Genomic DNA, 27,120 nt, shown 5'->3' with positions numbered 1-27,120 from the left:
TAAGATAATTTGATAAAAATACTCATCGTTCTTTCTCATCTCTCGAGCATAAATCATTAAAATTTTCCGAACAAAGTCACGGAAGAGAGTTTCTATGAGATAAAGCTCGAATAAAATTTCAAGACTGACGTTGTCGTTGTGATTCTGAAAACCCATAATAACTAGTAAATCTTCATTGAACATTAGTTTCCGAAATAACCGAATTAATAAAATTTGAAAAAAAACCAACCATAAAAACATACCTATTATTCTTTCACATTAACGAAAGATCTCATTCAAATCCTTATTTATTTACTGAGAAACGACCATTAAAATGTAAAAAATTATGAAAAAATTTCATAATGGAACTAATAGTTTTTGTTTCCATAAAAAATAAAATGTCCGACCTGTAATTAGGAACAAAATCCTTCAATACAATAATTATCAGAGGACTGCCGTTATAAATCTGTCAAAAAGGCCTACATATTCTGAAAATTAATTGGATTGCATATGACAAATATTCCCACCATACAAAAATTATAAGTGATGATCGAAATAAGTCTGCAGCTCTTAATAGGAACAATAACATCTTTTTCTTCATCAATAGTCAATTGATGCAGATCGTCTTTTATGATAAACGAGAAAGAAGAAGTTATATTTAAAAAAAAAGAAAAGACGAGAGTATTGAATCATAAAAGAATCACATAGAAAAATTTTATTAGATAATTTAAGTTTATTCAGTTATAATATCAAAAATACGATCCGCGCTCTAATTAAATTTAGTAGTAATAATTTCACTTAAATAAAGATTAGAATTAAATTTAACTTAATAATAATAAAAAAAATTAAACTTAAAACAACGACCAAATGAAATCAATCATAAGCTAAACAAATTGAATTGCTACTATAACCTTGTGCTACAAAAAAAAGGCCCGTAGTCCCAGAAACCTTGGCGATTTGCACACCGATTTATTGCTAATATACACATTTCACAGGAGTTATACAGCGACTCAAGAAAACAACAGCCGGAGGCCTTCAAGGTTCCGAATGCAGAAGAGGCGAGTTGTGAGTGTCACCATTTCTGGCATACCAGACTGGCATCAGTGCTGGGTCACGATAAGCAGTGACCAAATTATCATAGAATTCACGCATATTTGGCTCATTTTGGTCTTCCCTATCTTTCTTTATCAAACACTGCAAAATCATACAACATTCAGGTAGAACTAAGCCGCACATATGCAAGTGTAGGAGGTGAGGGATTCAAATCCTGACAGCCCTTTTCCCACTTCTAAGAATTTCCCATGCATGAAATACACATTTATATCATCAAGCTTGATGATACAATCAAAATATTAGATATGATGTAATCATCATACAAAATCTCTATGCCATGCCATTCAAATGAAAGCGCACAGGGGAATATTGTGAAAATAATAGACGGTTAGATATTATTGGTTGGAGAATATACCTCAGTAGGATAAGCTTTAAACATGGGTAGGAACCTTTTCCTGCAGTACTCATTGAATAGAAGTGTGAGAACTGGAAGAGGAATTGTTAAACTGGAAGCCAGAGGCAGCTTCTTGAGTCCAAATATCCCAATTGCAATAACATGCATCAGTATCAACGAAAAAATTGTGGAATTGTGCACGACAGGCCAAAAATTTCCACCAGTTTCATACTTGGGTGCATATACATTCAACAGCTGTTGGAAAAAGAAATTCAAAAGACAATTTCAGAAATAGGTTATATTTCTGTAAACACTATGGTATCACCTAACTTATAAATAACCAGTATTTAATTGAGCGTTTGAGTATCAGGTTGATAAAGAACTTCAGTTACCTGGTTACGGAAGATGATGTATCCCAGGCAAAAATAAATCAGGAGAAATGGCAGAATTAGCGGAGAAAGGAAAAAATATGTTACACCAAGAAGTACAAAGAAGAGGACACTGGGAATTTCACTGTAGTATGGAATTGCTGGGACCTCAAATTTGTCACCATCTCTTCTGGCACATAGTTTTTTGATAAAGCTGCAAAGCAGAGGAAATAATCGAGCTAGCTCTGATGATAGACTTGTCCATCCCGACGTCACAACATAAGAAATGAAGAACGATGCCTACACCCAGAACGAGAACCTAACTTATTTTTTCCATAACATAAAAAATGTTTTTTATTGGCAGATGACATTTAAAGCAAAGTAATTCAGATGCATTCTCACCTGAGCTGGAACAGCTTCCGCTAGCACCCTGGGAATGTTTTTGGGTTCAAGGAAGACATTGACCAGATAGAAAGCTGATCCTGATAGTACATTTGCAAAAAAAATGTTCCATATGGTAAAGTATAGCAACTTGGTACAAGCACTTTTTTCTATTTGACTGAGGGAAACGTATCCTTGCATGGAGGAAAACCATATCATAATGGGCGGCACAAAAAAAAGGAACAAATGAAGAATTAGACTAGGCAGATATCCCGTAATAAGTTGACTGACAACAGTTCTGCAATTCAAAAAATAGTACGTATTAGTATTTTATTTCTCATCAGATAAAATCATTGTAAACTAATAAACTTTTCCACAAAATGAAGCCATCACAGATTCTCATGATTGGTCAATACTCAAAACTTCTTTTAGCTTACACATGGATTAAAACAAATTTAGCTTAGGACAGGTTATTAGCACATGATGACGAGGGTTAATCTATCCACTATTCTTTGATAATACTCTCCATAATTGTGTATATTTAGCCCTATAATTTCTATATTTCAATATTCAAATTAACTAAGCCTTAGTCTTAAACTGATTGGGATTAGCCATCTGGATCCGTTTCCTCCATTTCACTCAGCGCAGGGCTACAGCTCATTTTCTATATTTCATGGTTATTGAAATCAATGTTTTCTTTACTCTAAGTTAGTCAAGGGAAAAAAAAAAAGAAAGAAGAAAGAAAGAAAGGGTTGATTCTGCTCTGACAGAAAAATCAGGACTCACCTCAAAACAGCAAAAGACTTTGATATGATAATGTCTAACACTCTACCTTTAGAAACTAAAACGTTCAACACTGAATGCTACAACATTTATCACGTGGACATATGAGCGACAGGAAAGATCAGGTTTTTTGCTTAGGTCCTAATTCTTCGTGTAATATGTTTGGATTTACAATGTGACCTATATCTTAGTTCACTGGAATATTCTACTGTAAGATGAATTCATGAATTTCAAATAATAAGCGAACCCTCGATTAATTTCTCCACTACTTTGAAACTGTTGGAGGAGGCTACAAATATTAACAAATGTTAAAAGTAGTTGTTTAGACATAAATAACTTCAATTGGCCACAAGTGAACCTCATATGCTTTGACCTTAGGAAGAAATCAAGTGTTCAATTTCACTTACAGACTAAGAATGCCTTTCAGAAATGGAAACCAGGTCTCCAACTGATTCAGGTTAGCAAGACCCTGCACTATTACAACGGGAATAAGAAACATAATTGTGAGAGCAACAGTGGCAACAGCTGCAACCAGCTCATATATCCATCTTCTTATGAAAGATGCACAAAAGAAAGGCCAGTGTACATCCTGAGGTTCAGGAGCTTGCTCAACGACCCACTCTGTGGGATTGACCCCTTGTTGGATGTGAAGAGCTATTGCAGCACCAAAACGTGAGTTGAATGATACAAAAGCAGCTGCAACTTCCTAAGAAATTTAGAAGGCATAAAGGAACAATAGGTTGCATCAGCTCTCAACTTGAATGTTAATACAAAGAATATTAGAAAAAAAAATGATAGTATATGGTATTTGAACAAAAGCATTAAAAGGATTTCCAGAGGCAGCTAAATAAGAAGGACAGAGCAAGCACAAACAAGAACATTCATGTTACTGTGATGTCAATTCACATGCAACCATCCTGAACCACGATTACACAAAATCTTCCACAAACAGGCATTTCATTGGCGTGATCCCATGACAAGTACAACTGTACAAGTCATTTTAAATTGATCAATTAAAGATACATATTAAATCTCACATTGGTTTGGAATAGAGGTAATGTACCCTGGTTTCTCCTTGAGTTAGTTTTTGAAGTCAGTTAGACCTAACCCAAATTTAATCTAACCAAAGTTTAACATAGTATTATAGCCTTCCCATCCAGCGTTGGGCCTCTCATAAGTATTTCATACTCAAGTTTAGTCATGAAGATGAGAGGTATGTTGAATCTCATATTAGCTCTTCTCTAGCTTTTGGTGAGTAAAGCCTGGCCCAAATTTGACAATATACATGGTACATATTTGTGCTTTATCTTCTAAAGCAAATTAGCTCACCAGTTTACTGTCCCATGCACTGATACACAGGGCAAGCATCAAATTCATTAACGGTTTTCTGCGCTAGTCCTGAGATCAATTACCCAAAACTTCTTGCTGTTAGAATCTTATGTAGATCAACATCTTAGAACCTCCTATGGCAAGACTGGGTTTCGAGAAGATATTTACCAAAGGTTTTAGGAGTTAAAACTCAAAAGCTTATGGGAACCAAAGAATAGCTGAAGTTCTTTACTTCTGTATCAAGAATTAAGTTAATGACCAATGCAACTTTATTTATACTTTATATTAAATGGCAAAATCCCTTCCAAGGTATTGTTACTTTTGTTCTGAATAGATGTCACACACCTTTTCTGCCATTGAGTTTTGCTCCATTCTCACATTATCTTCCATATCTTCCAACTTCTTTTCGTAGTGGTCTAAAAGATTAACTTTACGTCCAAAGAGTCCCAAAAAGCCGTCACGTTTAAAATTTTGCTTAGTACGATTTTCTGATTTAATGTGTGCAAGCCTTCTATACAGCTTATCTGCATCATTCTGCATGGCATAATACAGTAGTCAAGAAACGCGAAGAGTAAAAAAATATAAATAATGAAGACCACTGAATGTCTGAACTAAAACCAAAACCTCAATAATACATCTATTATGAATCTCTCGGTCCATAAAGCAAGAAATGTACAAAGCTTGCAAATTATCATTTTTCCTCGGTCTGTCCTCTCATTTTTTTTCATGAAAAAGTGAAAAAACGCAGCTAGTAGACATGTTCAAAGTGCTGTAGAACATTCCAACCAATTTTTTGTGCATAAGTATCAATTGAACATGATAAAACAAACTCATAAGTTGATTTCAGTTGTTAAGAAGTGTTACCTTGATGCAGTAATGCAAGGTCAAATTCTTAGTTTTTCTTTTATACATTTTCACTTCAGAGCTAAAAAAAAATGCTCACGTAATAATTAAATTTAGGAAATATTTATGTAGTACATAAATACCAGCAAAGACATAATCCCCATGGACATGAAACGTTAATAATTAAAATTCAAATAGAACATGTAGCAGACTGTGAGCTGAAATAAACAAATTACTCAGTAGGACATCCTCAATGCTTACAATGAGACCTCGAATTTTGCTAGTTTGATGAATCACCGAATGTGAAAGGTAAGTAGAAGGATGATACTCTGTGAAAAAGCTCTCAACTATTTCACTAAAGCTCCTTCCATATGAGGAAGGGATGCCACGGACTAATATGGTAAATTGATGAGGCTGAGGCTTGGATAAATAGAAGCAAGCAATTCTTTTTGATGAAATATAACTATACTCCTGCACATTTACATAACCACCAAATTAGAATATCTTGATGCTTTTATTGTCATGAACCAGAAGGTATAGTAGTTTGCTTCAGAAAATCACAATATTACTTACACAATAAAGAAGATAGCAGACAACTCCTGTAAAAATATATGCAGCAGAAAAGTGAATCCATAACCTTGAGAAAAGTGAAGACTAATAATCAGGTTCTTCTGTTAAAAGCAATCATGAAATTGAGGTCTCTCAATAAAATGAAATATACAAATTAATAGCCACAGTGAAGTCAGTCAAAGAAAAGAGGGGGAAAAAAAGAAGCTCTAATCACGATAAAAAGATTTTAATTAAGAATAAAAGGAGGAAGATTGATATAAAAAATTGGTATTGAAAGGGGGAAGGAATGCAGGTAGATCTTATAAATGAAAACATATTTATATAAAATATATGTCTTTTTTTTACAAAAAAAAGGACCTAGTAAAAAGACTATAATAATGGAAGTACAATCCAAAGTCCAAAATTAATTTTTGTAAGAGAGAGAGAGAGAGAGATGGAAACGAAATGAAGTAATTTTCCACTCACCCTCACAAACTTTATTTTCTGAGCTTGAAGATTTTATAAACAAAATAACAGTTTAAAAGAAAGAAAAATAGGACAAACAAAAGTAAAATAATTAAAAAGAAAAAAACAGTGAGAGAGATACAGAGAGATGTCAGTAGCCATGGGCATGAGACAACCCCTTCAAAAAAAATTCATGGATCATGGATGCCAACAAGTGGTTCAACTCGTTTTTTGCAAGATATGAAATTTCAAAAAAAGTCAACTAGTAAATCAATAAAAATAGAGAGCAAAAACCAATTCATATAAATCTCTCCATGAAACAGACAAAGACCACCGTATTTAATGTAATCAATATTCAGAAATGCATAAGAATGACTTGTAGAAATGCAGTGATTTTGAATTAAAACATCATGAAGACCTAACTAACATTTATTATCAACAGTTAATGAAAGAGTAACACATTCTCCTTAAACATTGCAGAGAGCTGGAGCGACCAAATATCTCCATATATCGAAGTTCCAAATTCTGCTGGCAGAATGCACATTTAAAAGATCTATAATATTGAGGGGGAAACACAAAGAAGAAAAGAAAAGGTCAAAATTGACAATACGTTGCCCTTTATGAGTTATACAGGGTAAACAATGAAGGAGTGTGGGTTCAACACCTAACAGATATTAGGCAAGAGGAAGAATAAGCATATGTATTGAGAATCACTGACACGCTTAAATCTCTAGCTATTAGCTTTTTTCAAAACTTGCAAGAATAGAAGTGAGCACCACCAATTCAGGGCTTCAGAAATTTGAGAACGAAAAGGCCTAAAAGCACATGCAGCCTAAACATAACAACAAAATTATCCCTAAGGGATCCCATTAAGGGCCATTGCATATACCATCTGTCACACAAAGGGGGCAGAGCTGCTAATGCTTGAACCTCTTGGAATTATGTGCAGCTAATATAGTGCATACCAAAGCTTTCAACAGTAAAGGGAAAACATAGAAAAGCTCAAAATCCCATATGATAACTCTCACCTAAGACCTACCCACAAATTCTAAAATGAAATTCTTAACAGGACTCGGTCTACCACATCTTCATAAACTAAGCTAATAAAACCATTGTATGGCGTAATACAATCAGAAACCAACTCTCATTCATGTGAATTAATTTTTAATTATCCATTAATAACTATACAATTAGAGATATACATAGATGATACAGAGTGATCTATTTGGATTAGTCTGCGGTGTCTACCAAAACTCTCGATTCTAAATGCTCAAAAACAGAGAGAGTCTAAACCAGTCAACAAGCTAAGAAAAAGAGGAGTCGTGGGCCTCAAAAACCACATTTTGAAATTTGAAGCATTTTACGCGCGTAACCTTCACATCGCCTAACCATTCTATCCATTTCACAACAATTTAGCCATGCATAATTGAATAATGCAATTTCTTAATCTTGGTAGCTAAAACTGACCAGTTTGAACCGTTGTCAACATTGGAGATACTGAAAGAGTCCAAAGACTTCTTTGGTAGATCATAAAAATCATCAATGCTGAGCTGCTTCCCAAGATAATTAACTGGAAGAAGAACGAATGTCCCGATAATCCCACCAAATGTAAACACTTTGAGACTGCATTCAGAAACAAATAGATAAATAAATAAACAACTAAAACTATAATTAATCCCTATTATCTTTTAAAAGAATAATTTTTAAGAAAAAATTTCATCATCAACCTGTATATAAATTTACAAATATCTTTATTTTTTATTACAGCAAAACACTAATATTAAAACAATTCCGCAAGAATTTTAAACGACCTGAATACGAAAATACGCACGAAAACTAGACCATCCAAACCAGAGCTTGACAAGAGGTCTTCTTCAGAGAGTTGCCATGCTCTTCTCACCCAATCAGCAGAAGGCAAAAGCCTGTCGAAATTGAATTCATCTCCTTGCCCTTCAGATTTCTGCTTGTCAACCAAACGAGGAAAATAGACAAAAGCATTTCCGGGTTGCTTCCTGATTATAGAATAGAGTGTGAAAAACGAAACACATAGTCCAAGATTGATCCCAACCGATGTTAACAGAGCCGAAAGTATCATTTCCTCTAAACAAGCTCCGCGATAGATATATAGATCACAAAAAAGCTTTAACGCAGCTCCGTGAGAATGGCTGATAGCAAGAGAAAAATCCTGAGCTCTAATCTGTAGGTAGATTTATGGAGAAGATAAGAGAATTTGCAGATTCTTGCTTGCTTCTTATAATCATGTTGAGCTTTTTACTAGAAGAGGAAAAGGAAAGCGGTGGATAAGTTTCAGCTTTCGGCTCTCTGTTTTCGATTTAATAAATCTAACTTCAATTTTTTTTATTATTTTTTTTAAATTAATATAACTTCAGTCTGAAATTTGAGTTTTTAATTATTATATAGTATTGCGGATCTCCAGATTAATATAAATAAAATCATTTTTTTATTCTTTCTACATTAATTATCACTGTATACTATTAATTCTTAAATTATATTAAAAATTAGTAATTAATTTTCTATTATTAGTATCCATCTCTTTTAATAAATTACATATTTAAAATAAAATAAATAACAAATGAAGTCATAAATTTTTTAAAAATATTTTTCTAAAAATCATCAATTTTAGTTTAATTAAATATTATTTTATTAAAAAAGTAAGTTGACAATATTAGCCCTTGAATGATCAAAGATTACCCAACGTGGAGCTTCCTAATTTGTTTGTAATTGGAAAATTTATAGTTTAGTATTCGTGGATAATATTTTATTTTTTTCATATTTTTAATGTTTTTTACATTTTTAGTGCGTTTTTAATTAATTGTGCATATTTACATCACGAATAATATTTTTAGTCTTATTTTTAAGCATATGTTTATATTTTAGTTAAATTATGGATTTCATTTCTCCTAAAAAATTAAAAATGAGGGACTAAGACTAGTAAGAATTGAAACTAGAATCTAATCATCTTCATAAATACTTGTTAATAAGTCAAAATCATAATATTTTATTTACTGAATTATTTCTATTTGGTATAGTTTTATCGAAAATTTTATTTTTTAAATCGAAAAAAATAATTGAAAAATATAAAAATCAAAAACCAAGTCAACTAGACATTTTAAAGATTAATTGAAATTTTCAATTATTTTAATATAATTACTTTTTTCTATTTAAATGGAATACTATTCCGTCGTATTTTATTTTTAATACAGAAAATATAAGAAATGTAAAGTAATTAAATAAAATAATAAGTAATACGTTTATTTAAAATTTTTATAGAAATGAAAAAATTTTAAAAAAAATAAAGTAATTATAAGTGTAATTTATGTTGATTAAAATTTATTTTTAATTAAATATTAAATATCACATTCAAATTTATAATTGTATTAGAGAGAAAAATCTTTGTGAAACTATAAAATATTTGTTTACAAATTAAATCACAAAGTACATCTATTTGGTAATTTTTTTGTAATTTACTATTAAATGTTAAAAAAAAAAACATATTCTTAATTGAAAACGCCAACCCTACAAGAATTTTCTTGCATACAATAAAATTTTGAGCTATTGTAATAAAATATCATATTTTTCTTTTTTTTTTCATTGAAAATACCAATGATATAAACATTTTCAGAATTTGTGACAAAATATAATTTTCAATTTTAATCTGAATGTAGATATCACCATCACTCACAAGACAACCTTTATCACCATACTTGAAAAAAATAAAAAAATAAAAATTGAATACGTTTTATGATGAAGCCTTAAAAGAATAAACTCACCATGAATAAATTTTGGATATTAAAATAATTAATTTCAAAACAATAAGTAAATATGTATTATAAATTTGATTTTCTAATGAGATTTATTATCGTTTTAATTTATCAATTATAAAGGATGAAGAGAAAATAAGTTTATTATAAAAAAAAAAAGAGAGAGAAAATAAGTTTCAGAAGAAAAAGGGCAAAATCAAAATCGAAATAAGCCAAATAAATGTTTCTTACTTTTTTTTTTTTTTTTTTTTTGTCAAAGTCAAAGAAAGTTTAAGCCATCGAATTTACAAGATCTCTCTCTTTCTCTTTCTATCTCTCTCGTTATGCAGTTGAACAATTTACCGAATCATTTCTTCATCTTCAAACTCTGATGCCGAACTTGTCCATTGTGGAAAAAGTATTCATTTCAATTTATGTGAATGAACCCGCCTCTCATCTCTTATCTTAACGTCTTCAAATCTGCCTGAAATCCTTCAAGGTGCCCTTTCTTTCTCTGGATATATTGCTTCAATTGATATCTGTGTTTTTTGGTTAAGAATCATGATTTGTCATGATTTTAGCTTTAGATGGCATCCAATTCTGTTTTGCATTGGTTGTGGTTGGAGTTGAGTTTTGGAGGTATGAAATTGGATCTTGTTCTGCGAGTTTGAATTTGGGTGATATTTAAATCCTTTAGTTATTTGCTTGTACATTGATGGGTCTGTTGGTATCTTATTACTTGATTCGTTCGACGGTGCTCATGGAAGGTAATCAATGAAATAATTTCTGCTACTTTTTGTAATTGCATTGTATTTGCATTTGCGTTAGGGCTTATTAAACATTCTTTGTTTTGACTTATTGTATTATGGTTTCGAGTCTTCACTTCTGAGACCAAATTGGTGGCAAATCAAAGTATTTGTTAAGTGTTGAATTTTGTAGTTTAGGATGAATTTTGTTTCTATTTTTGGTTTGAGTATAGATGTTCTCGATTTAGCTTCACTTTCACGAATCGACTATAATGCTTCACTGGATTACTGTCAAAGCCTTTATTTGCTGCGTCTTTGTTGTGTTCGATTGTTATTTCTAGCATTACCTATCAAAAGAGCACACAGTGAAGCAATGGTGATATCAGTGACTAATTCTTTTATTATTATTATTATTATTTTAACTATAATAGCCAGTGTCGGATTTTGAAAAAGAAAAAAGTTTGGGTCAACATACATTTCTTTTATGTGGTAAAGTTTTTTTTTTCTTAAAATAAATGAGGGTTAATTGATCTTTATTTGCAGAAATACATTTTTCATTGAAAAAGAGGAGTCAATAACTAAATCTATGAAATCCATGATATTTTGCATGTAATTTTAATTGTGATCCTGAAGGATCACTTGTATTGCATGGCATGGTAAAACAGTACTCTTCGGCTAAAGCACAAAGGGTTTCCTGATGATCCTCACATAGACTTAAAAATTTAAAGCTAGCAAGACCTTATCTTCAATTCCTTATCATTTCATTTTCCAGTGCTAAGTTTTTAGATGGCCTTGCATACAACAAAAATTTTTTCCTCTTTTCGCTTCTTTTTAAGTTTATTGATGCCTTTTATTCTTTAACTGATTATTATTATTATTTTTTTGTATTGATTACATCTTTCAGTAACAGTGAATGGTACAATTGGCCAGTTGGAACCTTGCTTGAAGCATAAATATATAACAGACTGAAGCAAATATGAGGCATCTGTATTTGGAGTCTGGAACAAATTCATTTCATGGAGAATTCAGTGACTGTCCTGTTAAAGCTATCAAAGGTGCTTTAGCATGCATGGTTAACTCTGAAATAGGAGCAGTTTTGGCTGTGATGAGAAGAAATGTAAGATGGGGCATTCGTTATGTGGCAGATGATGATCAACTAGAGCATTCTCTAATTCATTCCTTAAAAGAATTACGAAAACAGATTTTTTCATGGCAACATAAATGGCATAATATTGACCCGACCATCTATCTCCAGCCATTTTTGGATGTAATTAAATCAGATGAAACTGGTGCGCCAATAACAGGAGTTGCTTTGTCTTCTGTATACAAAATATTAACCCTTGATGTGTTAGATGTCTATACAGTGAACGTGGCCAAGGCTATGTGTCTGATTGTTGATGCTGTGACGACCTGTCGTTTTGAGGTGACTGATCCAGCCTCTGAAGAAGTGGTGCTGATGAAAATTCTACAGGTTCTTCTAGCATGCATGAAGAGTAAAGCATCAGTCAAGTTGAGCAATCAACATGTGTGCAATATAGTGAATACATGTTTTCGTGTTGTACATCAAGCAAGCTCAAAGGGAGAATTGTTGCAGAGGATTGCACGTCATACAATGCATGAATTAGTTAGATGCATTTTTTCTCACTTACCTGATATGGACAAGAACGAAGATGCAGTCGCTAATGGAAGCTCCATTGTTAGCAGAGAAGTAAGGATATTCTCTTTGATATCAAGCTGGAATTAAATGAAATTCTGGCAAAATACGTATCCTGCTCAATACTGGGAAAGAACAAATACAACCAAGACAAATATATGCTTATGACTCATTGATTATTGGAACTTAGCTGTTTATTTGGGATCATTTTTTTTATCCAAAGTGAATGCAAATTAAACGAGAGATTTGAGGAAGAAAGATCTACGGATTTCAAAGGCTTCTAAATTAGCCTTGTTGAGTTTAGTGGTCTGAACTTCAAGCTAGTCAAGATATAATATGTTTATTCATGTTCAAAATCTTTAATTTTAGTAACTTTAATGAGTGTTACATAAAGAAAAGATTATTAGAGAGATCTTATGTCCTGGATGTTTATTAAAAATCAATCAGTTGTGAAAGTAGTTCAAAGCAGAAACCGTGTTTGAACTTTGAATAAATAAATAATTTTGATTATAATACCCAGACTTGGACACAACTTTTTAACTCATTGACTTCTGTGTCTAGAAAAAATAATGTCTTCCTAGTTGTTTTATTGATTAATGTACTTTTACCTTTTGAATGCAGGTTGATACATTGGAGAAGGATAATGCTTTTGGAAGTAAACAGTTAGAAAATGGAAATTCTACAGCTCAAAGCAATAGTCAACCATCAATTTTGGATACTCCAAGTAATCTAGTGGATATGATAGAGAGTGGAAAGGATGATAGCAAGATAGAGATTGGCAATGGGATGGAGGCTTTTGACAATGGTGAAAAACTTAATCTAGAGCCTTTTGGAATCCCTTGCATGGTGGAAATCTTTCACTTTCTCTGTTCTCTTTTGAATGTTATTAAGAACATTGAAGTTGATCTTAGATCAAATACTTTAGCATATGATGAAGACGTTCCGCTATTTGCTTTGGGTTTAATTAATTTGGCTATTGAATTGGGTGGTCCTTCATTCAGCAAGCACCCAGCATTGCTTTCTTTAATTCAAGGCGAGTTGTTCCGTAATTTAATGCAGTTTGGTTTGTCGATGAGTCCACTAATTCTTTCAACAGTATGTAGCATTGTTCTTAATCTGTATCATCATCTGCGTACTGAGCTGAAAGTGCAGTTTGAAGCATTCTTCTCCTGTGTGCTATTGAGGGTAGCAGAAAGCAAGCATGGGTCTTTATACCAACTTCAAGAAGTTGCCATGGAGGCTTTGGTTGACCTCTGCAGGCAGCAGACTTTCATGGCTGAAATGTATGCTAATTTTGATTGTGACATAACCTGCATTAATGTGTTTGAAGACCTTGCTAACCTATTATCAAGAAGTGCTTTTCCAGTGAATGGACCTTTGTCTAGTATGCATATTGTTGCACTGGATGGTCTGGTATCCATGGTTAAGTGTATGGCTGATAGGATCGGAAATGAAATGTCCCTTCCAGAGGAGGCATCAGCAGATCTTGAGGGATATAAAGAATTTTGGACTGTAAAATGTGAAAACTATAGTGACCCTAATTTTTGGATTCCACACATCCGTAAGATGAGACACATTAAGAGAAAGTTGATGGTCGGAGTGGATCACTTTAACCGAGATCCTAAGAAGGGTCTAGAATTCCTCCAAGGAATGCATCCATTGCCTGAGAAGCTTAACCCTCAATGTGTAGCATCTTTATTTCGGTATACAGTTGGGTTAGATAAGAATCTTATTGGAGACTTTCTAGGAAATCATGATGAATTTTGTATTCAGGTGCTTCAGGAATTTGCTGGAACTTTTGATTTTCGAGGCATGAATTTGGATACTGCATTGCGTATTTTCTTAGGAACCTTTAGGTTGCCTGGAGAATCACAGAAAATACAGAGGGTGCTTGAAGCATTTGCTGAGAGATATTATGAACACTCACCCCAGATATTGGCTAATAAAGATGCTGCTCTCTTGTTATCTTATTCACTTATATTGCTGAATACAGATCAACACAATGCACAGGTTAAGAAAAAGATGATCGAGGAAGATTTCATCCGCAACAATCGATGCACTAATGGAGGGAAAGATTTTCCCCAAGAATATCTGTCAGAACTTTACCGCTCAATTTGTGAAAATGAAATCCAGATGATTCCTGAGCAGCGTGCTGGTGTTCCTTTGATGACATCTGGTTGCTGGATTAATGTACTGCACAAATCCAAAATTACTAGTCCTTTCATTGTCTCTGATTCTAGAGAACTCCTTGACTATGACATGTTCACAATATTGTCAGGTCCTGCAATTGCTGCTATGTCAGTGGTTTTTGATCACACAGAAAACGAAGAGGTTTTGAAAATATGTGTTGATGGATTCTTGGCGGTTGCCAAAATTTCTTCCTCGTACCATTTTGATAATGTATTGGATGATTTGGTTGTCTCTCTCTGCAAATTCACTGACCAATTGACTCCATTATCTGTTGATGATGCCATTTTAGCCTTTGAAGAAGACATCAAAGCAAGGATGGCAACCACAACTGTTTTCACCATTGCAAACAAGTATGGTGATTACATTCGTGCTGGCTGGGAAAACATATTGGATCGTGTCTTGAGCTTCCACAAGCTCGGCCTTCTACCTGCTCGGCTCATTAATGATGCAACTGATGACATGGAGCTCTCTTCTGATATGGAAAGAGCAAAGCCTGCTCCAAGTTCTTCCTTACCATCACAGGCACCGTCAGGAACCAATCCAAGGAAGTCATCTGGTTTAATGGGTCGGTTCAGCCAACTCTTATTTTTTGATGTTGAAGAGCTAAGATCACTGCCAATTGAGGAACAGCTTGCAGCTCATCAGCTTAGTTCTGAAACCATAAAAAGTTGCCATATTGATAGCATATTTATTGAGAGCAAATTCCTCCAAGCTGTGTCTTTATTGCAACTTGTGAAGTCACTTATCCTGGTTGCAAGCCGTCTAAGTAAGGGAACTAGCCCTGTGGAGGATGAAGGTTCTGCAGTGTTTTGCTTGGAGTTGCTGATTACAATTACACTGAATAACCGGGATAGGATTATGCTTATTTGGAAAGAAGTTTATGATCATATATCCAATATTGTTCAGTCAACCAAAATGCCATGTACTCTTGTGGAAAAGGCTGTGTTCGGGCTCCTTAGGATATGCCAACGATTGCTTCCCTATAAGGAAAATCTGACGGATGAGCTCCTCAAGTCACTTCAACTGATACTGAAACTTGATGCTCGTGTTGCTGATGCTTATTATGAGCAGATTACACAAGAAGTTATTCATCTTGTAAAAGCAAATGCCAGTCATATCAAATCCCATTTAGGTTGGCGCACAATCACTTCTCTCCTATCCATCACATCTCGGCATCCAGAAGCATCACAAACTGGATTTGAGACACTAGCATTTATCATGTCTGAGGGGGCATACCTTTTGCCATCTAACTATGTTCTTTGTGTTGATGCTGCAAGACAGTTTGCTGAGTCTCGATTGGGGGATGTTGACCAGTCTGTTTCTGCTCTAGATATGATGGCAGGTTCTATTGCTTGTCTAGCAAGATGGTCTTCTGAGGCTGAAATTACAATGGGGCAGGAGGCTGATACAAAAGTGAGTCAAGATATTGGGGAGATGTGGCTGAGGCTGGTGCAAGGACTAAGGAAAGTGTGTCTGGACCATAGAGAAGAGGTGAGGAACCATGCTATTTTAATGTTGCAGAGGTGTATGGCTGGAGTGGATGAGATACACCTTCCTATGGCCCTATGGTTCCAGTGTTTTGATCTGGTGATCTTTTCATTGGTTGATGATTTGTTGGACATTGCACAACAGAGCTCCCCAAAGAATTATCGAAAAATGGAGGAAACACTTGCCCTAGCTATGAAACTAATGGTGAAAGCATTCTTGCAGCGACTACAAGATCTGTCACAGCAACCATCCTTTTGTAGACTATGGTTGGGAGTGCTCGATCATATGGAGAGATTCGTGCAAGTAAAATTCCAAGGAAAGCATAGCGAGGAGATATATGAATTAGTTCTTGAGTTTCTCAAGAACATATTGCTGGTGATGAAGACAACAGGAGTTTTGGTGCCGAGTTCTGATATTGGCAAGGATAGCTTTTGGCAATTAACATGGTTGCAGGTGAAGAATATTTGTCCAACTTTGCAATCAGAGGTATTCTCAGATGAGGAATTACAACAATTGTAGGCAAAACACACAAATTTAGGGGGAGTCCCTGCACCTGATGAGACTCAGCATGTTCCTCCTAGTGAGACAACAGTGTGAAGCTAATCTTTCAGGATAGAGTTTCATACTATACTCTTGATATATTTGAAATATAGCGGCTCAATAATGTCTCCCTTGAATTGGCTGCTCCAGTTGTTTAACAAAGGCAACATTTTTCTGGAGTTGGCTATCCATATTTACAGTTGAGAAGTTTCAGAATGTCACTCATTTGAAGATTTGCTGAGGATACATGGTTAAAGTGGAAGCACATGTCAGATATTAATTCATCAAGGTTGAGGCATCCTAGTTTTTGGCGGAATTGCTAAATGATTTTTGCACTCCATGGACTCACAGGAGTTTTGTTGCAGAGTGCACAGTTTCCCTTTGCCTTCCACCATTGGGAAAAATAGATGCTTGCATAATTTTGTTGCTAGTACTTGGTTGTTAATCACTATACCAAAATTTTCCAAATTGCACCATTTTGAATCTCTGTATACTTGGTGTCATATAATATTCTATCACAGAACATTTTTTTTTCGTGGGAATTTAGAAAATTTTATGCAAAGTTATATAGAATATGAGAAGCTATTTTCGAAAAATATCTGCCTTTTCCATCTCTGAGCCTGTGCCTTCTTTTTCAAACTGCAGGTATTTTCTATTGTAATTTTTTTTCTAGTATATCCTATTGATTTCGATATTAAAAATAGTAGCTCAAGTGTTAGAAATACATTGACACACATTATTATTATATTAAAATGTTTAAATTGGTCTATTTGCCAATTATCATGGTCATTGAAAGTTTAATTATTGTGCTGATTAATCGATTTCTCTTGCACCCTTTTTCTATTTTTATTTATTGCAGTTGTAGGAGACTTTTTTTTTGTTTAATGACTAATTGAATTATTTCTTTATCACAACTTAATTTAACGAAAATCGTCCTGAGTTTTTTTTTTTTTTTTTCACTTTTTAGTATGTTAATTTGTTCATCCTACCTTTATTTTTTCCACAAAAAAAATAACAGCTAGTCTTTCAGAATTTTTATGCACGAAAAAGAAAAACTAAAATGAATTTTTAGTTTCTGATTGTTAGAAGTGTTTGGATAAAGAAAGAAAATTATATATATATATAAAAAATCCTTACAATATACGAGTCAAAAAAATAAAATAGTAACACCAGATAATCCCCGCTTCCCCGGGTCGGAGAGGACCTCATCTTTCCCAAACCGTAATTGCGCTGCGCACTAGAAAAAACTGCTTTCACAGCTGTCAATAGTGAATAATAATAAATCCAAGGCCCTCGCGCCAACCTTTGCATTGTTTCGTTCCTCAATTCAGAATTTCACAAATCACCACATCCTTCTTGAGGGGTCCCACTTCTAACTCCGCCGGCTATCTTCGCCGCCGATCGTGCCAGGTTCTCTTATGTACCTTAATAGTTTTTAATTCATTTAGTTTATCCTATAATTTTAATTTCTGATTGACAATTATTCATACTAAATTTTTTTAAGTTTCTAGATCCATCCTTTTGTTGAGAAATTGCAAGAATGAGTCAAGTATTCGAAGGATACGAGCGTCAGTACTGCGAGCTCTCTGCAAATCTTTCCAGGTTGTGTACCGCTGCCGGTGCTCTTGATGGAGGTAAGTTTTTGTCAAAGAACGGGGGAAAGAAGCGTCTTACTTGTTGCTCTTGGTGGATGTCTATTGCTTATTGCTTAATGTTTGCTTATACTTGATCGCTGATCCATATCACTATAATGGAATTCTTTTGAAGCTCATTTTACGTTTTTATTTGGGGAAATCTTTACGTTATTAAGATCCAAATTTTATGTTTTTGTTTCAAATAGTTTTCCTTTTCCGATCCAATTGCACCTTTATATTTGGGTTTCCATGATTTGTGTCTGTACGAGCAATGTTTAGCTATCCTATGATATGGTAGTGAAGTTTATTGAGCTTATCACTTATAGTTTGTGTGTACTTGAAATTGACAAGCGTATTGAGCTTGGAGAACGCAGCATTATTCTGTGCTTATGAATTTTGTGGGTTCCTTTTATTCTTAACTCTTAAACTTGAATAAATTCTCCTTTCGTCCCTCAAAAATCGGCTTACTTTCCTTTTTCATCTGTCCCAAATTACATGCCACTTTCTTTTCTTTAGATGATAATTTATTTAGTAGTTTACTAATATATCCTTAAAATTCAATAGTTTGGATAATAATTAGAATAGAGTTAACAAAATTTATTGCTTTAATCATACTAACTATATTTTCTCCCTCCATGTGCAAATAGAAATAAGCACATCTTTGTAGTATGGAGGGATAAAGTATCATAAAAGTGAGAGAAGTTTGAAATTATTCTAGTACTCTGGGGAACATAGCGGTCAGGACAAATTTCAAATTTGATACCATGGCAGAATTTCACAGCTTCAATTTAATCCATATTTCAACTTCTCTGTGTGCAACTTAAGAACTGTTTGTTTTATTTCAAGCTGCTGCAAGTCTGAGTATGTGCTTATCAGCACAGTGTCATGCACATCTTTTTGTTTTCTTTAATTCAAATTCTAAGTTTTGACATCAATTTCAACATAAGAAAGACCATAGCATGTTTGTTTTCATAAAATGCTGGTCATCCTGCAGAGCAAAAGAAGCAAAAGCTTTCTGAAGTTAAAACTGGACTTGAAGATGCGGAATCTTTGGTATCTACCTAACAATTTTATGAGGGAAGTAAATTATGGTTTTCTCCCTATATACTTGATAGTTAATGCATGTTATTTATATCTTTCCAGATTCGTAAAATGGACCTTGAAGCAAGAAGTTTACAACCCAATGTTAAGGCTGTCCTTCTGGCTAAGTTGAGGGAATACAAGTCAGATCTGAACAATTTGAAAAGTGAAGTTAAAAGAATTGCATCTGGTAATCTAAACCCAGCTGCCAGAGATCAGCTGTTGGAATCAGGGATGGCTGATGCATTGATGGTATGTCTAGTTCTGTGTAATTTCTTTAAGAGAATATTAGTTCCAAGTGCCATGATGATTCATATGTTGGAAATGAGCTTGACAGCTTGTCATACCTGCTTTTATTTATCAATAAGCTTTATTTTTTTGTCATTGCTTTTACTTTACATGTGATTGGCAGATACACATTTGTATATGATTTGCTGATATTCTTCATGGTTACAAATATTCAGTCATATTTCTGTAGAAAGTAATGGTCTGCTAAGTTTGACTTACACCCAGAAAAAAGTTGTGGTTGTCCAAATGAGATTGTTGTGTGAATTCTTCCTCGTCATCTTATTTAGTTTTCTATGCATTAGACTGCACTCTGTTTCCCTTTTCTTTGAACACACTCACTCACTCCAACTCCTGGTCAAGTCCGTTAAAATTGTGCATACAATTTTCTGTAAAGGTGCCAGCATAAAATCTTAACTCTGGTTGCTTCTTCCTCTTACAAATAGCAATTTTAGTTGTCTATTCCTTGAATAGCGAACCACAGAGCTAAATTTATGCTACTTTTTATTCATCTCTTTAAATTTAGGCATACAGTTCTGAAGTTCATCCTTTTGCCATGATTGTGTTGATTCATTGAGAATGATTGGAACTTATGATTCATGCAACTGTAACAGGCCTCAGCTGATCAAAGATCAAGATTAATGATGACTACAGACAGATTAAATCAGTCCGGTGACAGAATTAAGGAAAGTAGAAGAACCATGCTGGAAACTGAAGAGCTTGGTGTTTCAATTCTTCAAGATTTGCATCAGCAGCGAGAGTCTCTATTGCATGCCCATAACACGGTCTGCATTTTTCAGCTTATTTACATATGATTATCATAATGAAACATCATTTTTATCTTGTACTTTTTATTTGTGTAGTTTTAGTGACACTGAAGCACTAGCACACCGCATTTTGGGTGCCAAGTGCTGATCATTTTTTTTAATTTTATTTCTCAGCATTACTGCCTACAATTAAGTTGTAGAATACTAGTTATTGTATTTTTTCCCATTAGTGACATGAGGTGTAATGGAGCTAGTAATACCAAGCCCGACTGAATTTATTGGATGGTTTTCCCTTCCTTGCAGCTTCATGGAGTGGATGACAACATTGGCAAGAGCAAGAAAGTGTTGAGTGCCATGACAAGGCGGATGAACAGGAACAAGTGGATTATTGGTGCCATTATTGCAGTCCTTCTTGTTGCTATCGTCTTGATCTTGTATTTCAAACTCAAATAAGCCAAGAGAATTCTTCTTGTGCTCGCCGAGTGTTTCATGGGAACGTAATTTATTTTTATTCTGGTTCCCGTGGCTAATTGTGATAAGTTTGCCATTGAGTTCTGACATAAAAATATTGGCTTTTATATATTGCCAATGTACTTTTTCATACATTGTCATCCTATGGAGTGGACTTTGGGATAAACCTTAAATGTATATGCTCTTTTATCTCTATGTGATATCTTTTTTGAACATGATCATTGTCCAGGAACAATCTCAAAGTTGATTAAAATGCAAAATTATTTTCCGTTACTGAGAAAAGATTCAGTGAACCCCATCTGGTGAAGCAGCAAAAGGATACTTTTCTTTTCGAGTTTGTAGTGCCGCAATGATTAGTGATTAATGCTTCATTTTGGTTTTTGATCCATGAATCGATGGTGTGTAAAATGGAAGATGTTCACAGCTGGGAATTGTGAGATGGGGAACTTGAAAAGAAGTTTACCTAGGACCTGCTTTCGCCCTGATGCAAAGGCTCCTATCTGGAAAATATTTTCGGTAAAATATATTTTTTATGAAATATATTTTTTTAGAAAATATTTTCTAATAAAATAATTTATTTTCTATTATTTTATTTTAATTTAAAAAATAAAATTTATTAATAAATTTATATATAGAAATGTTAAACAAATCTCAAGACGGTAAAAAATAATGAAAAATTATTATTTTTTAAATAATTTATTTTTTATTAAAAAATATTTTTTTATTTTCCAAAATGTTTAAGTGTTTTAAATACTAAAAAATATTTAAAAATATGTTTTAAAAATAAATTGGATTTAATATTTGTTTTCTAATACTAAGTAACTTAATATTTAAAATTTTATTTATTAATAAAATAATTATTTTATTAAATTTAACATGAATTATAAAGGATTAGTTTAAATTAAAAAATATTAAATTATTATAAATATTAATATAGAAATTAAATTATTATAAATACTAAACTAAAAAATAAATTACTATAAAAAGTAATATTGAATGGACCAATTTATTATAATTGAATTTTGTTAAATATTAAAAATAGTTTTTAAAAGTGAATTGTTTGACCGACTTTGAATTGATAAGAGTTTTTTTTTAAATACTTTTTCATCATTTTTGTTTAATTTGTTTTTTATATATATTAAAAAATATAATTTTTTTAATTATATTTGTTTTAAATATATTAAATTTTATTAAATATTAAAAAAATTAAAAAATTTTAAAAATAAAATAAATTTATAATAGTTAGTCTATATATTATTATAATTTAAAAAAATAAAAAATAATTTTAAAAAAATTTTGAGATAAAAGGAGTAATTGTCACCAACTCAATATTTGAAGTTGTAAGAGGATCGCAGGAGATTGTTCACGCGAAGACTTATTTTTTGACTGCGTAGTTAGCCGTCATAGCCCTTTATTTTATGAATGAAATGTCCGACTCCGACCCACCTCCTCACTCCCTCGTTGCTCCCTCGCTATTTCCGCTCACTACTCCGCTCATGCGCTCGCCAGTCCCTTCTCTCCACAGCTCAGAAACTCCACTCCATTATTCTCACCACAGGCATCGCCGTTTCCCCCAACACCTTCCTCCTCAACGCGCTCCTCCACGTGTATGCTCGTTGCGGCTTTCCTCGCTATGCATGCCACCTGTTCAGCCAAATTCCTCACTCCCACAAAGACACTGCCGATTGGACCTCCCTCTTAACCTGTCTTACAAAACACGGTGCCACACCTGCACATGGGTTATCTTTGTTTAAAGAAATGCGCAAAGAAGGCGTCGCCCTTGATGATGTAGCGATGGTTTGCGTGTTTGGTTTGTGTGCACGTTTGGTGCATTTAGAGATGGGGAGGCAAGCGCATGGATGTCTGGTAAAAACGGGTTTAGGATCTAGTATTAAGACGTCTAATGCGGTGATAAATATGTACGTAAAATGTGGATTAATGGGCGAGGCAAGAAGAGTTTTTAGTGAGATGGATGAGCAAAATGTAGTTTCATGGACTGTCTTGTTGGAGGGGGTCGTGAATTGGGAGGGGGTGAAGAATGGGAGAGTGGTGTTTGATCAAATGCCAGTGAGAAATGAGGTTGGTTGGACTCTAATGATTGCGGGATATGTGGGGACTGGCTTTTGTAAAGAGGGGTTCTTTCTTCTATCTCAAATGGTTTTGGGTCTAAGATTAGAGTTGAATTATGTAACGATTTGTTCAATTTTATCGGCTTGTGCACAGTCGGGGGATGTGATGATGGGGAGATGGGTTCATGTTTATGCTTTGAAGTCAATGGGAAGGGAGATGGATATCATGGTGGGCACGGCGTTGGTGGACATGTACGCAAAGTGTGGTCGGATAAACATGGCTTATGATGTTTTCAAATTCATGCCAAAAAGGAATGTGGTGGCATGGAATGCAATTCTTGGTGGTTTGGCAATGCATGGAAATGGTAAAATTGTATTGGATATATTTCCCAAAATGATTCAAGAAGCTAAGCCAGATGATTTAACCTTTATGGCTGTGCTAAGCGCTTGCAGCCACTCTGGTTTAGTTGATGAAGGTCGCCGTTACTTTCATAACCTTGAATCTGAGTATGGTATAACCCCTAAAATCGAGCACTATGCCTGTATTGTGGATCTTCTGGGTCGAGCTGGTTGTTTAGAAGAAGCAGAGATTTTGATAAAGAAAATGCCAATGCCTCTGAATGAGGTTGTTTTGGGATCCCTTTTGGGTTCTTGCAATGTCCACGGGAAGCTACAGCTTGGTGAGAAAATTCTGCAGGAGCTGTCTGAGTTGGATCCACACAATAACGTGCATCATATATTGCTTTCAAATATGTATGCTCTTGCAGGAAAGCAAGACAAGGCTAACTCCCTTCGACAAGTCCTCAAAAGCAAGGGATTCAAAAAGGTGCCTGGAATGAGCTATATTCACGTTAATGGTCAAGTTCACCAGTTCATCTCAGGGGATAAATTACACCCGGAAATGCAGGAGATTTACCTGATGCTGGAGGATATGATTCGAAGATTGAGATTGGCTGGTTATGTCCCTAATACTGCTTCACAAATTTTCTCTGGTTGTGATGGGAGCGAGAGTAACCCGGAGGAGATGGAGGAGAAGGAACTGGCATTATTCTCCCACAGCGAGAAGTTGGCAGTCTGTTTTGGGCTCATAAACACAAGACCTGGGTCGCCTCTATATATATTCAAGAATCTACGCATATGCCAGGATTGTCATTCTGCTATTAAAATTGCTTCGGATATATACAACAGAGAAATAGTTGTGAGGGATCGTAATCGTTTTCATTGTTTCATGCGGGGTTCATGTTCTTGTTCGGATTATTGGTGAACCCAGCTGTACCATGTACATATATATAAACAGTTGCAATTCATGTTAACGTTCTTGCACCAGATAATAGATCTTTTTCAATTTTTCTCATTTCGCTTTTAGTTCTTCGTTAACACTGCAAAATAACAATCAACAAAGGGAGGTGTGCTCTTCTGACCCATGCTGCTGAATTTACTATAACTTTTGTAGTCATCAAGAAACTCATTTTTAGACCTCCAAGAACAAATTAACTGAACTTCACTGCCACTAGGGGATGTAGCTCAAATGAAATTGAGCATTTTTTAATGCTCCTCTAGCTCCAAAGGTGATAACAACTTCTGTCAGAAAGGATCAATTAACGCATTTTGGTGCAGGACTAGCATAATAAAAGCAATGCAAGTGCCTCTCTTAAAATTTCAAGTGCAATTTCTCAAAAAAGAAAAAAAAATATCGAATTTCAGTTATTTTCCCATCACCTTACATATGCTATATTCAAGTTAATTCAGTCTAAAGGATGTCAAAATAATGAATGGTCCGCTACAAGGGGTTCAGACCTCTGCTAACATACTCCCTTTCTTCTAGGTTCCCTTCTGTGTTTCAACAAGTCGCATCAGGTTCAGGTGCCACCAGCTTTCACTTTTCTAATAAATCATTAAGATCCAGTCACCAGCTCAAACAGTTCAGGCCTTATTCATAGGTCTCTCCCTTTTGAATTCACTATAATCTGCAAGCAAGCTACCATTAACTTTATGCTTCATGTCCTGCACCAATCTTGTTAACACCTGTTCATACAACACTAATGTTAAAACATTGTTAATTTGAAAGGTTAACTTATAAGATAATAAGTTAATTTGAAAGGTTTTGTTGCCTAACCAACTCGGCAACATTCCTGCGAATATCTTCAGGAATTAAAGCAAGCACAGGAGGAAGAACAAAGCTTATATTCATCTCTAGTTGGCCTTTAAGCCGGGCTCGTGCTCCTAATCTATCAGCATATAATACTCCTTTGACTTCTAGGGAAAAATCAGATGGCTCAAGAACATTGTCAAGCCCTTCAAGTTGCCATCTTGTCTGCATAAGAACGCAGAAAATTTCACAAGAATAAGTTCCACACAGTAACTAACATATTAATCTTCGTTGGTGAGAGCCTTACAATATCGAGCTCAAGAACTTTTGTGATATTTATGGGAACTTCCGGAGGGTAATCTCTTCCTCCTGATTTATATCTTAACCTCATGTCTACTACGGGCAAAACAGTAAGAAACAAGAAATTAATGGGCAACATCTGAATTCTCCACTCATCCTGCAAAAATTAAGAGGGACAACTCTTTGTGAGACTTTATAGCATAATGGAAGATTATTTTGCGACAAAGTTGCTAATTGAGAGTTGATACTTGCTACATTTCATCAACTAACGAGAATGGTAGACAAAATTTTCTCTTTATCCACATCTTGTCATCAGCAAATTAACCTTAATTTATTCAAGGAACTAAGGGAAAAACCAGCAGATTGAATCATTGAAAGAATAGTACATATTGCCTATACAATGAACTAAACTCAATTTTTCTACAGAAAATAGGTTGAGGAATTTAATACATATATTTAAAAGTAACCTCATTAAGCTGTTGACTCCTTCGTTTGTCAGGAAACATTGCTTTGAAAACTCTGGGCTTATCCTCCAAATATCTATCAAAGGAAGCCTGCAAAATCCAGCAACAGTTAAAAGCCATTATAGGGATAGAGAGAGGAGAATATAAGAGAATGATAATCTACCCCAGGAGACTCGTAGAGTGGGATATCAGTAGAGATTTTTGAAGAGTAGGTGGCAGGTTTGGTTGCCATCTGATTCTTGATAAACGGCCGGCCTAATTTTGGTTCAGCCGCCGCATGGCATTGCCAATCTTGCATCTTGAGCTTTCCCTCCCATTTCCCACTACAAAACTGCCCAACGAGCACCTGTGGCTGGCATGGAGTTAAAAAAATTGCTGCAATTTTACCCATTTTCTATCTACCCTTGAATTTCATTTTCATTTTAATTTCTCCATAAATGGTTGGAAAAGGAAAGAAGAAAAAAGGGCAAATCAATGAGGCTAACAGATGAAAGGGAAAGAGTGGAGATTAGGAAGTTGATAAACAGATAAGGATATCATATTGCATTTGGCTTTTTATGTCTTAGTCCAGATGGCAATTTTCTGGTGATTAAAAATGTTGACACTTTAAAAGGTCCATTCCATTGCCTTCAATAATGTTTTGCCTTAAGTGGTTCAAAGGCTTTGTTTTTTTACGAGGACAGCAAGAAATGAATAATATATGAAAAGAAATTGTTGTTTTCGTTTGAATATTAAAAAGAAAAGGACTGAAATTCCCCTTGAACCCCCAAAAAAAAAGAAAAATAGAATTGTTTTTATGTATATAATCAATCAAACAAATGGCAACCAGAAGAGCGAACAGGTGAGAGCATAGGAAAGGACGAAAGAGAAAGAAAGCGTGGATAAAAAGCATAGGGAAGTGCATTAGGAAAAGGTTTCAGGCAGGTGGCGTTTGGATATTCTGTCATTTTTTTTTGTTTTCATTTGTTTTTTTTAAGCTCTTGGTTTAGTTTTGTTTATCTTTCTCTTGCCTTGAAGCAGGAGGCGTATCCATTTACCATGAGTGTCCCTCGTTGTTAGGTAGTAACAATTGTCCGATGGTTGTGGCAGGTGTAATGGCATGCAATGTATCGATTTCTATGATTTGAATTAATTGTGGATTAGAGTTTGAATTTTGGTAGGCCTAATGGCATGCAATGTATTGATTTCTATGATTTGAATTAATTGTGAATTGGATTTTGAATTTTGGAATGATTTTTATTTTTTAGACAGTCAGCTGTCATAAATAAATACGTTGTTTTGCGGGTTGAATTGTGGTTGGTTTAACATGATTGAATCGTTCATTTGCATTGTAAAAAAAAAAAAATGATTTTCTTGCCCACTTCATTCAGTTTAAAAAGACAGTGATCAATTATATATTAATAATAGAATAATAAAATATGATTTTGATAATCTAATT

The 27,120-nt window shown here is 34.2% G+C and overlaps 5 protein-coding genes across 8 annotated transcripts; 3 read left to right on the top strand and 2 right to left on the bottom strand.

Moving 5' to 3' along the window:
- Positions 1-847: 847 nt before the first annotated feature.
- LOC110609670 (CSC1-like protein HYP1) lies at positions 848-8,476 on the bottom strand. 3 transcript variants are annotated; one of them, XM_043953970.1, is made up of 10 exons: positions 7,956-8,476; positions 7,612-7,767; positions 5,704-5,767; positions 5,392-5,601; positions 4,633-4,821; positions 3,366-3,664; positions 2,197-2,473; positions 1,819-2,094; positions 1,448-1,681; positions 848-1,173 (listed from the first exon to the last, which is right to left on the bottom strand). In XM_043953970.1, exons 1-10 carry the CDS (start codon positions 8,237-8,239, stop codon positions 1,015-1,017), a joined length of 2,148 nt encoding a protein of 715 aa, XP_043809905.1. In that variant the 5' UTR covers positions 8,240-8,476; the 3' UTR covers positions 848-1,014. The 3 variants fall into 3 exon arrangements, with proteins under 3 accessions (XP_043809905.1, XP_043809907.1, XP_043809906.1); XM_043953972.1 differs by lacking the exon at positions 7,956-8,476 and having other exon boundaries at positions 5,704-5,729; positions 7,612-7,744; XM_043953971.1 differs by lacking the exon at positions 7,956-8,476 and having other exon boundaries at positions 5,392-5,593; positions 7,612-7,672.
- A 1,696-nt stretch (positions 8,477-10,172) lies between these two features.
- On the top strand, positions 10,173-17,065 carry LOC110609669 (ARF guanine-nucleotide exchange factor GNOM). Its single transcript, XM_021749424.2, has 3 exons — positions 10,173-10,404; positions 11,556-12,359; positions 12,927-17,065. Exons 2-3 carry the CDS (start codon positions 11,628-11,630, stop codon positions 16,500-16,502), a joined length of 4,308 nt encoding a protein of 1,435 aa, XP_021605116.1. The 5' UTR covers positions 10,173-10,404; positions 11,556-11,627; the 3' UTR covers positions 16,503-17,065.
- Positions 17,066-17,718: 653 nt separating this feature from the next.
- On the top strand, positions 17,719-20,975 carry LOC110604912 (vesicle transport v-SNARE 13). Of its 2 annotated transcripts, none has more exons than XM_021743202.2 (6): positions 17,719-17,933; positions 18,028-18,157; positions 19,152-19,210; positions 19,301-19,489; positions 20,137-20,307; positions 20,593-20,975. In XM_021743202.2, the coding sequence occupies exons 2-6, from the start codon at positions 18,064-18,066 to the stop codon at positions 20,740-20,742; spliced, it is 663 nt and encodes a 220-aa protein (XP_021598894.2). In that variant the 5' UTR covers positions 17,719-17,933; positions 18,028-18,063; the 3' UTR covers positions 20,743-20,975. The 2 variants fall into 2 exon arrangements, with proteins under 2 accessions (XP_021598894.2, XP_021598896.2); XM_021743204.2 differs by having other exon boundaries at positions 17,720-17,933; positions 18,035-18,157.
- Positions 20,976-22,057: 1,082 nt separating this feature from the next.
- Positions 22,058-24,183, top strand: LOC110603089 (pentatricopeptide repeat-containing protein At5g15340, mitochondrial). The gene has a single exon (XM_021740769.2). The coding sequence runs from the start codon at positions 22,183-22,185 to the stop codon at positions 24,091-24,093; it is 1,911 nt and encodes a 636-aa protein (XP_021596461.2). The 5' UTR covers positions 22,058-22,182; the 3' UTR covers positions 24,094-24,183.
- Positions 24,184-24,454: 271 nt separating this feature from the next.
- LOC110605051 lies at positions 24,455-26,240 on the bottom strand. Its single transcript, XM_021743356.2, has 5 exons — positions 25,846-26,240; positions 25,686-25,772; positions 25,226-25,375; positions 24,946-25,143; positions 24,455-24,854 (listed from the first exon to the last, which is right to left on the bottom strand). Exons 1-5 carry the CDS (start codon positions 26,071-26,073, stop codon positions 24,753-24,755), a joined length of 765 nt encoding a protein of 254 aa, XP_021599048.2. The 5' UTR covers positions 26,074-26,240; the 3' UTR covers positions 24,455-24,752.
- Positions 26,241-27,120: the final 880 nt, after the last annotated feature.

The sequence above is a fragment of the Manihot esculenta genome, chromosome 2 (assembly GCF_001659605.2).
Source record: "Manihot esculenta cultivar AM560-2 chromosome 2, M.esculenta_v8, whole genome shotgun sequence".
Lineage (NCBI taxonomy): Eukaryota > Viridiplantae > Streptophyta > Magnoliopsida > Malpighiales > Euphorbiaceae > Manihot > Manihot esculenta.
The sequence above is the reverse complement of the archived record's forward strand: the minus strand, read 5'-3'. Positions and strand labels throughout refer to the sequence as shown.